At 42.1% G+C, this 14,008-nt stretch overlaps 1 protein-coding gene across 22 annotated transcripts in view; it reads left to right on the forward strand.

Annotated features, from left to right (window-relative positions):
* EPB41L2 (erythrocyte membrane protein band 4.1 like 2) overlaps positions 1-14,008 on the forward strand; it is a 248,869-nt gene that overhangs the window by 212,826 nt on the left and 22,035 nt on the right. For 13 of the 22 annotated variants that reach the window (XM_034765657.1, XM_034765674.1, XM_034765664.1 and 10 more), the window contains 2 exons: positions 2,202-2,386; positions 13,395-13,457. In XM_034765657.1, coding sequence (XP_034621548.1) covers positions 2,202-2,386; positions 13,395-13,457 — 248 coding nt within the window. Of the gene's footprint in view, positions 1-2,201; positions 2,387-4,250; positions 4,890-12,963; positions 13,024-13,142; positions 13,176-13,394; positions 13,458-14,008 lie in introns of all 22 variants that reach the window. The other 9 variants (XM_034765662.1, XM_034765671.1, XM_034765667.1 and 6 more) reach the window with 3 other exon arrangements.

Below are 14,008 nucleotides of genomic sequence, written 5' to 3' on the forward strand. Positions count from 1 at the left end.
AGACCCCTCAAGTCTTTGTGACTGGTTTCTGAGAGGTGTAGGACAGAGTGTTGCTCTGCAAAAGAGCACCGGCATAAATCACTTTCACCCGATAAAATAAGGAGTTTAAATTCTCACTGACTTTCAATGGGAATTAGGCACCTAACTGATATTTGTGCCTTTTGACAATCTCCCCCTGTAATGTGCACTGCAAGGCATTCTCCTCTTGGTTTACACTAAGTCAGTAAAACTTTCTTGAGTAATTATTTTGCAAGTTCAAGCCAAACAAATGTTTAAGATCAGATGTTTACATATAGATATTGTTCTTGGTACAGTGTCAATTCCATATCTGCTCATATTGCCCCAGATATGAGATTTTAGTAGTTTATCACCATCTTCTAGGATAATAATTCTATTTTTGCCCAGTAAAAGTTTGGTTACCTTTATAGATTATTGTAGTAATAAACTGATTCATCCATACTCATTCAGCTGCTTCTTCTGCTTTCAAGTTCCTGTGGGCATCTCTCTGTGGTGTGCTGCTGTCACGGATCCACAGGCCCAATGCTCTGGAACAGTCCCTGGGAGGACCCCTTCAGTGTGCCAGACCCACTTTAGGGTCACACTATCACTAGAGTAAGCCAGTTGGCTTCACTGCCTCCTTAGATCAAACCTTGGAGCATTCAGCACCCTTGCTTCACACTGTGAGCTCCCTCCAGCAAGTCCACATGAGTTGGATACCTAAGAGAGAAACTTGTGCACCCAAAGGGAACAATGTACTCTCCCATCTTAATCTGCAGTGACTCAGCCATCGTTGTAAAAGCAGAAGGGTTTATTAGCGGTCTGGAACACAGTGTAGAAAGTCCTTGGTTATCATAGACAGCATAGTTAATCTTGGTCTGTCCCAGAGCCATCTGACCCCTTGTTAGTTCCAGTCCTGGAGCATCCTGCTTCCAGCAGCCAACACCCCCCACCTGGTCCCTCCTCAGTCCTTTGTTCTTGTTCCCAGGCAAACATTGTCACCATGCCATCCTCCTTAACCCTTTGTTTTCCAGCTGGTCCAACCTGGCTGGCTTCCTAAGTAGGGTGGGCCATCCATCGTCATTAATTGCTAGGTGCCAAATGTCTGGGCAATTGGAGTGGCCATTGTCTTCTCGGACTCTCCGTGATCATGGGGGCCAGGCTCCAGGCAGCTAGGAGTTGGTGAAACCTGTATCTTTGCATCTTTACAAAGGAAAACAACCTTTTCCCACCACCTAGTTAACCAGGCCCCACGCAGGGGAACCCAGGCACATACAATATTCATACAAAATATTATGAAAAATTCCCACTCTGTCACAGCTACCATTTCTGTTAGCTTTCTTGGCTTGTGTAATCCTGTCAGAATTCTTCACCCATGTATATTTATTCTTCTGGCCACTTTTCACTAGTCTCTTGCATCTCTTCTCAAAGGTGTACTTATTTAAACAGTTTTAATTTCAGGTTGAATGTCTGCTGCATTATTGCCAGTGTTTTGGCTGAGCCAGCTGGTCTTAGAGCTCCTCCTGCTGGTTAATACTATTATAGTGATTCTAGCTGTCAGAATAAAATTGACTCAATATCTCTAATGTCTTTTGTGTTTGTTACATCATACATCAAATATACATATTAAGTATTGCCAGTAACTAGCTAACAGGAATGAGTAAACCAAGTTGGATAAAAGAAAAAAAAAACTAAAGTTTCTCTCAAGATACAAAGTTTGAAAAAGTATAACTTTTTTTTTATGTTGAACTTTGTGTGTTTCTACAGTGTTTTGTCTGTGTTCAGAAGTAGAAATACTTTGAGAGAACTATATGTGCATGGTGTTTCTGTATTAGCTGAAAACCGAATGTACTGAAAATATCAAATTTGTGCAAGATGGTTTTTATTATGGGTATATAATGACATGTCACCAAAAATGTGATAATTTTTAAAATGGCTACTTGACTATAGTATTTTCTCTGTATAGTACATACACATTACAATTAGGAACAGTTATCCATTGCCGGTTGTATAAATGCAGTTAGAATCATACATTTGATGTTATCATAACTTCATTTACTGTTCAGTTACACAGTTTTCTTCTGGATTGTTCTTATCCCTAAATGGCTAAGCCATTGTGAAACAGAGTATTTTATGTTCAGAAGTCATGAAAATAAAAATTTCCAGCATACCTAGAATAACCAAAATTTTCTGTTCTGTAATAGCTCCTGTGGGTATCACAGACCAAAGTCTGCTAAGGGATTTTTCTGCTACCACAGTGGGACCTGCTGGTGTTATGGTCTTTGACGGTGAAGCTGTTGGCCAGACCAAGTTAAAAAACGGCGAAGGTAGAGATGAGGATGGAAGCCCAACTAAAATTCCCCAACTGGAATTAACCCAAGATGAAAAGGTATGATGGATTGTAACAATAAAAATAACTCTTAACAAACATTTAAAGTGGAGTTGTATGTCTTTAAAAATAACAAGCGGCATACTAGAAGATATTGTTGATAAATTATTTCAAACTCCTCCTTTATGTTTAACCAGCGTATTTTATATAACCAAAAGGGAGGAACAAATTGCAAATTTGCATGTGTGACATTCAATTTTGTGACTTTTTTCCTTTTAATTGTTGCTACAAGTTGATTTTAATTTGCCATAATTAGGCACTACTTAAACACTTCCGTATATAATTGTTCAAATTGAACTTTCTCTTAACTTACTTTAAGCTACATTTAGCTAGTTTATATAATTTTTACTATGAACAAACTTCTAAAAATTGTGCTAGTATATCTGGAATCATACACAACCTGTTGTTTGGTTGTGTATATTTTGTCTTTTTCAAGTAAATTTCAATGCTTAACATGGTGCTTGCTTTGTATGCCAACTGCAAAAATCTTTTAAGCTGTCCTTTTATACATCAGTTTCAGTTATAGAAACACATTAACTTATTAAAAAAATTTCCATGTAGAACTGATACACAGCTTTACAGGGAAAGTTCAGTTTGTTGATGGTGGAGAAACTGTAATGCAAGTGGCAATTTACTTGTCTTATTTATTGGAGTTAGCGAGGAAGCAGATCATAAACTTTAATTTGGATTTTGTTTTATATGCTTTCACATCAATATTTGTGGCAACACCTCTTTCCAAAATTCTCAAGCTTTGGAGTTCAGAAATAGTTCCAGTTATAGAAATGTGTTTCTATAACTGGAAAAGCTCAACGATTTGAGAAAGGCTTGCATGTTTTATGAAGCTATTCAGTGTAGCTTGCTACATGTATGAGCTCTGTATGCCTGTTTTTCCTGACAGATATCCAGAAATTTCCGTTGCTCTCGAGTTTTTAAAAAAACCTTAAGGAATTTTCATTTTGAAAACTGCATTTTTGTGAATTAGGCAAAGGGTATCCAAATCACTGCCAGGGCACAACATTTGGGCAGTTGAGTCTCCCAATGCAGCTTACAGCACAGCTCCCCTCATCCTATAACTGTAATGTGAGACCAAACATGAACAGCCTCATGTTTTTATTGCCAGGGAACTTAAACAACTAACTTCTAGTCAGTCAAGGAAAAAAACAGTTCTACATTTGATGAAAACATGTATTTAGGTAAATTAATATGCAAATTTTGGCTCCTGGCAAGATATCAATGTGGTCCCTCAGAGTCACAAAGCTGGGGCACCCTAGGATAGATTACGCAACCAAGAAAGATTCCTCAGCCATGGGATGGAAAAGCTCAACGGTTTGGGAAGGGCTTGCATGTTTTATGAAGCTATTCAGTGTAGCTTGCTACATGTATGAGCTCTGCAAATAGCATTTTCTAAATACTATTTATTTCTTTTTTTGCTGTTTTTAAATTCCAGAGGAAATGGTAGTAAATCCTAGGATCAAAGTGCCTGCTTGTCTTTTTTACATGCTGCTGTATGCCATGAACTTTCTGCCAAAGCTTTAATGTTTGTTTGCTCCCATCAGTTATGACTGCACTTACTACCGTTCAAAAGTGCAAAGTTTGTCACAACCTTAAAACAAAAAATCTGTAATGGGTTCAGATTCAGAATTCTTAAAACTGGACAAGTGGGCTAATTTTTAAAAATACATGGGGCTTTTCAATTTTTATTTGGCTTTTATATTGCATTGGTAGTGCTGGCTCTACTTCTGAGTAAAAGGTTTCACTAACTAACAATTTCTTTTTTCCCCCCTCTTCTTGTGCATTCTTTCTGCCTACAAACTTACATTGTGTTGTGTTTTCATATTCAACTGTGGCTGGACTTTTTTTTCAGTCCCTTCACATGTATCCACCATCACCACCCCTTCACTGTGTTTCATCCTGTCCCACAAACCTGCCAACTATCCCTGAGATGGACATGCTTTTGGACATTTCAGAGGAAGATCCCTTTCAGGAATATGTCCATAGCCTCTCAGACTGCTGGGAATGCAGTCTCATGAGAGTAATACCAACTCACAGTGGAAATGAAGAGACCTTGCCTAATAATATCTTGCAGTCTATGAGACCCCCAGTTAGTCACCATTCTTCTCCTGCAATGGAGGGAAAGCCCCATAAAATAGTTGACTACAAAGATACTGAGTTTAGTTTTTCATTAAGCTTTAGCAAACTCTTTGCTTCTAATTTTCTTTCACTGCTTGATGAGGACGGTTACATCAGTTTTCCTAGCCTCCCTGAGGTTTGCATCTCCTACCTCCCACCTGGTCTTCAACACTATGTTCCTATCACCTCTCCCTCATTCATTCCCTCTTTTCTCCTTATATTTGTGCTGCTTCTCTCTGCTTTTCAGTCTGTTCCTTTCTCACTCACATTTTCCCTTCCTCTCGCTCTGTCCCTCTGCTACCTGGAGCCTAAGGCGACTTCATTGAGCGCCTCTTATGACAATGACCTGAATGACAAAGCAGAGGAAGAGGAGGTGTGTAACTTTGTCACTTAAATGCTGCCACCTGCACATGGACTTTGCATCTGCACACTGAGGAGCACTCAACCTTGCACACGTCCTAGTGTACAATATAAATGTCTTTGTCACGGTTCTCATTCATGGTAGCTTGCCACTGATATACTGAGGTTCTCTAAATAAATAAATGTGTCTTTTTTCTGCATGAAAAACAGTGTGTTGCAACATACATAATTTTGGTTATATCCCCTGGGTGCTATATCTAAGGAGGAAATTTTTTTTGTAATTGAAAGGATTTGAGCACATTATTATTATTTTATTAGACCTATTTTTGGAATAAGATTAATAATCAGAATTATTGAGCAACATTCCTCTGTTATACTAATTGTTAAATCAGTCCTAAACTATTGCCTTTCTCAGTCCATTAACTTTGAAATACAAACATGGAGCTGAATCTCAGCAGTTCTGTTTAAATCTGTAAAGTAAAAATCTCTTATTTTAGTTCAGCAAACTGTGAAAGCTGTAAACAGTGTTCCTTCTTATAGTTGTATCCCTGTGGATGCTCCACTTCAGGTGGTACGCATGTGCCTCTTGAACCCTTGATCATAGATTTCTAGCTAGCACTGTCCATTCAGCCCATGCATGTGCCCTGTGCCTTTTCATGGCAGACACCAGGCTGTATAGGGGTGCGTGGACAAATCGCCCTTAGTTTCTCCTCTACTGCTTTGGCCCGAGACAGAACACTGTCCTCCTACAGCGTTCTTGGCCTTTTCTCTTTCTTAAAGTTAGTTACTTTATAGTTATAGGTTTCTGTTTAGTGTTCAGTATAATTAGTTAGTTTTAGTTGAGAAGATTGTGTTGGTTTTTTTTGTGTTTTTTTTTCCCCCCCTCCCCTCCCTTTTATCCCGGGATATTTGTCTTCTCCTGGCAGGGTATGCCTGGTTTGTCATGCTTCAAACGTCACCACTCTTGCTGGGAGGCTAAACTGGTAAGCGACAGGCACTCCCAAGTGCATCTATTGCCTGGGGGAGTCCCACATCTCTCAGAAGTGTTCCTTCTGTTTGACCCTTAAGTCCAGGGCTAGGAAGAGCAGGGAGATAAAGCTCAGACTGTTGGCTATGGAACGTTCCCTGCAACCGCTCTGTAAGCCAGGTCAGGAGACACGCCACATCGCCCCATATATCTGTCCCCAGACAGATCCAGTGCCCCATCAGATTCGGGGCATGCTTCCCCTAAGGAAGGGAGATCTTTGGATGCTGGGAAAATTCCCAAAAAGAGGAATGCAGACTTTTTCTAACAAGCCAGCTTCAAAAAAGACCAGGTCCCTGTCAAGGTCCTCAGTGTCTGATGTTACTGTTGAGGCCAAGGACTCGTCCTTGGGTACTGCGAAGCCTGGAGCTCTAAGGACAGGAGGCACAGCTCTGTTAGTGCACTGTACCCTCCACCAGTAAGGATGGTAAGCTTAGGGTACCATCGAACTCAGCACTGTCATCAGCACCAAAGCATTCTACTGAGCTGTTGATGTTGTGCACCTTAATCCAGCCATTGGTACCAATGCAAACAGCTCAGCTGGGGGTATCTATACAAGTGGGACCCTCTGTACTGAGCAAACATCAGTGCCTGACATCTACAACATTTGAGTTCACCCATTGTTGTTGGCACCATAACCTCCAGCTATGGCATCCAGTACCACAGGAGTTCTGATACCTGAGGGACCTCTGTGTCGGACGAACCAGAATCTCTGTTGTTGTCTGGTATTGCCTGTCTCACAATACTGAGACCTCGGTCTTTGTGTGGCCTCTCTGTGACACAGGACTCTTCTCATCTACGTTGGATGTCCCCCATGGGAGGATGCAGAGGACGACGACTCCCAGTCGAGCTCCTCAATTTCTGCCAGGAGTTCTCTTATGTACCCCTTTGGGAAACCGCCCTCGTACAGAGAGGACCTTGTGTGACACCAAGGATGGTGGAACCAACCTTGTATGCCACACCCGTTCCTTATGTAGTGGCCATACTGTGATGTGTGGCCTGCCTATCACCAGCAATTTAACAATCCACAAATACCTTCTCTCAGGGAGACCAGGGTTTCGCGACCTCCTGTACCCCAGGACAGGAGATGTTTGAAGAGCATGAGGCTAGGGCAAATGAGGAAGTTACCCCTGAGATTCCCATTTCACGGTCATTGCCGAAAGAAGCAGTTATGCCTCCACCACCTTCCATGGCTGACAACTTCAGACAATTTCAGGACTTAATTAGAAGGGTAGTTGACACCTTCCAGATCTCTCTGGAGGAGGTGTAAAATCCACAGCACAAGCTGCTAGATATTTTGCAGTCAGCAACACCCTCCAGACCAGCACAACCTGTTAATGAGGCTCTCCTGCTTCCAACTAAGATGGTATGGCAGACACTGACCGCTGTTCCACCAATGTGCAAAAGGGCGGATAAGAAATACTATGTGCCCCTTAAGGATTCAGACTTTTATTTTCCTATCCCCCACCTAACTCATGTGGTCATGGCCAAATACAGCCTTACTAATTACAACAAGTTCATGGCATTTATTGAGTATCTGCTACACAACTGCAGGGAGGAATTCCAGTCCATAGTTGTGGAGAGTGAGCTATTGGCCAGAACAGCTCTCCAAGAGTCCCTAGACTCTCAGACACTGCTGCCAGATCCATCTCCATAGAAGTAGCTGTGCACAGGACATCATGACTCGAACTTTCAGGGTTTCTGGTAGAGGTTCAGAACACTATAGAGGATCTCCTCTTTGATGTTCTTAAGCTTTTCTCATACACCACGAATGTCTCTCTGCACATGCTGAAGAAATCCAGGGCTACCCTATGTTCCTTGCTCATTTACATACCTTATGAGCAAGAAACATTTTCTGAGGGCACAGACTCCTCAGACATCATGCCATGCTCAGTTTTTGGGGTACCGCAGACCTGCAGAACTCCCCAGAAAGAGAGACTGGTTTAAAGGAAGAGGGACACCCAACCACCCTTCATGACCACCCAAGCATCATCTAAATAGTAGTTTTGATGAGTTGAGAGTTTGAATCCTCCCGCTCCTCTGATTTTACAGTTGTCCTTTAACCTTCTCTTTGGAGACTGTCTTGTCCATTTCCACCAGGCTTTGGAGTGAATCACCAGTGGCTCTTGGAGGTCATAGGCTATGCCATGCAGTTTCTGGCACTTCTTCCCTTTCACCCCCTTCAGGGGCCCCTCTCACAAACTTCTACTAAGGCAAGAGGTGGAGACTGTCTTCCGACTAGGAGCAATGGAAGTGGTCCCTTCCACTTACAGGGGCAGGGAGTTCTACTCAAAATACTTCCTAGTACCAAAGAAAGATGGAGGTTGGAGGCCGATCTTAGATCTGAGACAGCTGAACAAGTTTGTGACACCTCAAAAGTTCAGGATGGTGACTTTAGCAACTATAAATCCTTCACTAGATGCGTCTGATGAAGTGGGCATTCACCCACGAAAGCTTATGCTTCAATACTTCTGTTAGTCTTAAAGGTGTCACAGGACCCTCTGTTGCTTTTTACAGATTCAGATTAACACGGCTACCTCTCTGATACTTGTCATGAGAGGAAGGGGATTGGTTTTCATTCCTTGGCTGACAAGATGCCTATTTCCATATAACTATACGCTCATCACACAGCAGAGATGACCCAGGCCTGCTGATTGGAGGGCGGGGAAGCAGAGTGAAGGCAGCTGGCTTCAGCAGTGCTACTGAGCATGCTTAGTCCATGTGAGCATTTTCAGTACAAGGCAAGCAGCAAATCGGGGGGGGAGGGGTGTTGTGACCCCCACATACTCCATTTCCTCCACCACGTGTCACCTCTGTCACACAGGAAATACCTACGATTCACCATAGTCTAAGATCATTTCCAGTATGAGGCCTACCCTCATCTCCAATGGGATTTTCAAAGGTTCTGGTGGTAGTGGTCGCTTAGCCTTGGCAGGAAACGATTCTTGTCCTCCCATACCTTGATGACTGGCTACTCAAGGGCCATTCTTTCAAGGCAGTGTTATTGTCCACCCAGAAGATGCTTGCTCTGTTCAAAGAGTTGGGCCTACAACTGACTGTAAAGAAATCTACACTGGTATCAGTACAAAGGATGCAGATTATAGGGGCGTTCTTGGACTCAGTGACAGCCAAAGCGCACTGCTCTTTAGACAGATTTCTGGCCATGTCAAGACTGTCAGGGACAATTCAGGGAAGCTCACAACCACAATAAGGAACTGTCTTCAACTCTTGGGCCATATAGCAAATTGCACCTTGTGACCAATCATGCAAGGCTTTGCTTCCACTGCTTCCAGGATTGGCTAAGAGCTGTCTCTTCTCCAACCAGGTACACCTTGGACGGGAGGGTAACAATCTCCTTGCACATAAAGACCTCACTAAACTGGTGGAAGGAGCATGTCTGTGCAGGCATCCTTTTCTGTTGCCCAACCCTATCAGTGACTCTAAGAACCAGTTCATCCAGAACAGTTGACCCAGAACTCCACTGGCCATCACCTCAGCTTAAACCTCTCCAACGCATCATCAGTGATCTACAACCCATCCTGGACAATGATCCCTCACTTTCACAGACCTTGGGAGACAGGCCAGTCCTCGCCCACAGACAACCCACCAACCTTAAGCATATTCTCACCAGCAATCACGCACCGCACCATAACTCTAACTCAGGAACCAACCCATGCAACAAACCTCAATGCCAACTCTGCCCACATATCTACACCAGCAACACCATCACAGGACCTAACCAGATCAGCTACAACATCACCGGCTCATTCACCTGCACGTCCACCAATGTTATATATGCCATCATGGCCAGCAATGTCCCTCTGCTATGTACATTGGCCAAACTGAACAGTCACTACGCAAGAGGATAAATGGACACAAGTCAGATATCGGGAATGGCAATATACAAAAACCTGTAGGAGAACACTTCAACCTCCCTGGCCACACAATAGTAGATGTAAAGGAAAAAAACTTACAGCAAAAAAACTTCAGGACCAGACTCCAAAGAGAAACTGTTGAGCTCCAGTTCATTTGCAAATTTGACACCATCAGATCAGGATTAAACAAAGACTGTGCATGGCTATCCAACTACAGAAGCAGTTTCTCCTCCCTTGGTGTTCACACCTCAATTGCTAGCGAAGCACCTCATCCTCCCTGATTGAACTAACCTCGTTATCTCCATACTGATTTATACCTGCCTCTGGAAATTTCCATTACTTGCGTCTGATGAAGTGGGCGTTCACCCACGAAAGCTTATGCTCCAATACTTCTGTTAGTCTTAAAGGTGCCACAGGACCCTCTGTTGCTTTTTACAGTTCATCCATGTTAGGATTCCTGTTGGGGAGCCAACCTCACAGTTCAGGGTAGGTGGACAGAGCATGAAACCAGTCTCCACATCAACCTGTTGAAGCGCAGGGTGGTCAGGAACACTTGTCTCCATTTCCTGCCATCATCAGAGGCAAAAACGATCAGGGTCATGATGGACATGTCCTGCATGTTTTACATCAACAAGCCTTGATGGCATACCCCCTTTATCATGTGTTTTTTTTTAATAAGATGTCTTTACATCCACATCCTAAGTTCCTCCCAAAAGTTGCATCAGATTGTCATCTTAACCAATATATCCATCTACCAGTGTTTTTTCCAGAATCTCATAGTTCTCAACAGGAATCCTATTTCCATACCCTGGAATTAGAAAGGCCTTGGCCTTCTACCTAGGGATGACTAAGCAGTTTATGAGATCACCTAGACTCTTCATATCCTTCTCAGATAGGTCTAAGTGGGCTCCTATTTCTGCTTACAGGCTTTCAAAATGGATATTGGGCTGTATCTCTGGCTGTTATGAATTTTCAGGTACTCAGCCCCTCCCACCGCGGCCTCCCCCCGCACGGGGTGAGAGTGCATTCAGCAAGATTACAGGCAACATCTACTGCATTTTTGAAGAATATCCCAGTATATGAGATTTGTAGAGCCGCTACATGAACTTCAATCCATAGGTTTTTCAAAGCATTATGCCCTGCTCCATGCCCTCAGATCCAATGCGACACATAAGAACAGCCATACTGGGTCAGACCAAAAGTCCATCTAGCCCAGTATCCTGTTTTCCAACAATGGTCAATGCCAGGTGCCCCAGAGGGAACAAACAGAAGAGGTAATCGTCAAGTAATCCAACTGCTGTCGCCCATTCCCAGCTTCTGGCAAACAGAGGCTAGGGGCATCATCCCTGCCCATCCTGGCTAATAGTCATTGATGGACCTATCCTCCATGAACTTATCCAGTTCTTTTTTTTAACCCTGTTATAGTCTTGGCCTTCACAACATCCTCTAGAAAGGAGGTTCACAACATCCTCTGGTAAGGAGGATGCAGTATTGTTTTTCAGTTCTGAGCCATGGTCCAAAGCCGCCCTCCTAGGGATACTGCTCAGAAGTCGTCTGAAGTGGAGCACTTACAGGGACACTACTCAAAGAAGAAGAAAATGTTACTCATCCTGTGCAGGAACTGTAGTTCTTACAGTGCTAAGATGTCCTATGGGTGCTCCATTACTCACCCTCGTTCCCCTCTGCTTTGGTTGTTCCGTAGAGGAGGAGCTGAGGGCATTTTGCCTCACACCTCTATATAGCCTCAGTGTCTGCCATGAGAAGGCATAGGGCATGCACATGAGCTAAACGGACACTGCTAGCTAAAAATCACCGATCAAGGGCTTGAGGCACATGAGCACCTGAAATGGAGCACCCATATGGGGACACATCTCAAAGAACTACAGTTACTGCACAGGGTGAGTAACATTTCCTTTTTTTGTAATTCATGCCTTCAAAGAGGGCACTAGAATTATGGCTGTTTCTGCTTTACATGGGTGTGTGCAAAGTCGAGTGTCTGTCCAAGGTTCTCCCTGGCTTTTAGTGTTTTTATTTATATTTAGCAATAGTTAAGGTGAAGACTAGTTTCTTTTATTCAACTGGATTGCCGGTTAAGTAGCTGACTTTTTAATCATCAACATGTGAACATTTTAAAAATGTTAAAGTATGTAGTTTTAAAGTTGCTATGCAAAAGCATCAGTCTCATTAAGTGTGTGCACTCTGAACATCTGATCTGGCTGATAACACAGTGCCTGCTCTCCATATGGCTGCTGCATGTGATAGCAAATACACCATGCACTGTAAAAGGGGAGAGTTTACTATGAACTTCAATGGCAATATGAAGCAAAATACTATAGCCTTATAACTGAGAGCCTTGAAATGAGTGAGTCCAGTATTTATTTCAAATTTTGTAGTAATTCAGAAATAACTGTCTGAGACAGTGTTGTATATAGCAGAGTACTTTCTCTTAGATATGTGACATGACATCTGTAAAAGACATACATATAGTAAAGGAAGTCTAAAGTGGTGTAAATAAACATCTCTAAAGATTTTCTCCATCCATAATATAGTTCAACATACCTTTTGATGTGAAATTGCAACAAATGCACTAACCTCAAATAAGTGAGAGGTGAAGGAAAATGTGATAAACTAAGAAAAAAATGACATACGATGTTATGTATTCCCTCACACAAAGTTTGGAATTAAGCAATATATGTAATAAAAGTAAACCACTTATCAATACTTATGATCTTGCACAGTGATCCTCTGAAAACCTGGCAATTGATATTTGTGCCTCAGGGTATTGTCAAAAAATAATTTCTCTCCTTAAAGTTGCATTCAGAATATTTATAAGCAGGGTGTAATTTTTTTTTAAGTTATCTCATATTTTGCATTAACAAAAGCAAAAATCTTCATGTATCCCACACAGTATCAGGCATTTACAGTAATCATTTGCCATTTTACCAAAACCAATTCATAGTATAAACTCCACTTTAAATGCTTTTATAAAGTATCTCCGTAATTGAATTTGACATCAAGCTTTGGGGCAATATGGCTTTTCTCCTTCTCCTCTGTCTTAATTTTCCACCCTTCAATGGGGAAAGCATGAAAAATGCAGCAACAGAGAGATGGGGGGAGAGAGAGAGAAACTTCCATTTTCCATTTCATATATGCCAAATATTACTTCAGCCATTTCTACAACACTGTAGGTGGAGGAAGACCAAAGTGGCTTAATAATTTCAGCAGCGTCTGTGGCCGAAACAATAAAGGTATATAAACAAAGCACATGGTTTGTGGCTTTTACAAACAAAGGAAGCCTCTCTGTTGCTCCCATAGATCACACTAACAACTCCTTTCTTTTGATGATTTGCCATGTGCCTTCATGTAGGTGGAAACCGGAGAGGAGGAAACGCAGCAGCAGGTCGATGCTATTTTTCAGTTAAATCTGGTTATTGTTGCCTGCCATTGTTAGTGTTTTGAAGCTTCTGTAGGTTTTGTCTGAATAGTGGCTTTTGTTCTTACCATTTATCCTCCTGTTTATTTTTTAAACTCTGTTATCGATCTGAGGGTCCTTTTTGGTTACTTGTTGATACATTTTATGTTCATTTTGCTTTCTTGTGTGTGTGGTTTAATTTCACAGAACAATTCCTTGAGAGTAAACGGGGAAAATATTTATGTCAGACATAGCAATTTAATGTTGGAGGTTTGTATAACATAAGGAACACTTTCTGTTCTCCTGGGCTGCCAGGCTGCATGGGATGGGAGGTCACCTGCAGGCTGTTATGGACACAGTGCATGAAATGCATGGGGAAATGCAACTTGGAGATGCATGTTGTAAATTCTAGTTTTTCCATAAAGGAACAGCTTGTAAGTGTGAATCTGCTAGAAGTTTTCAAAGTGGCAATTGGGAATAATAGCCCTGTTTAGGTAATAAATCAAATTCATTGGTCCATTAATTACCCTAAAATGGGATTTTTACTTGCCACACAAACCTACTACTTAATGTGTACCTCATGTAGGCTGTAGTTTAAGGCTCTCACTTAATGTTTTTCATTTTCTTTTCTGACACGTGTGTACTTGAAATGTGAGCTGGTGTGCTCTGGAGGAATAAGCATAGATTCGTAGATTCCAAGGGCAGGTGGGACCATTGTGATCAACTAGTCTGACCTCCTGTATAAGATCTGCCATGGAACCAACCTCTCCAACATAATTCCTAGATCATATCTTTTAGAAAAATATTTGATCTTGATTTAA

Source organism: Trachemys scripta, chromosome 3, assembly GCF_013100865.1.
Source record: "Trachemys scripta elegans isolate TJP31775 chromosome 3, CAS_Tse_1.0, whole genome shotgun sequence".
Taxonomy (NCBI): domain Eukaryota; kingdom Metazoa; phylum Chordata; order Testudines; family Emydidae; genus Trachemys; species Trachemys scripta.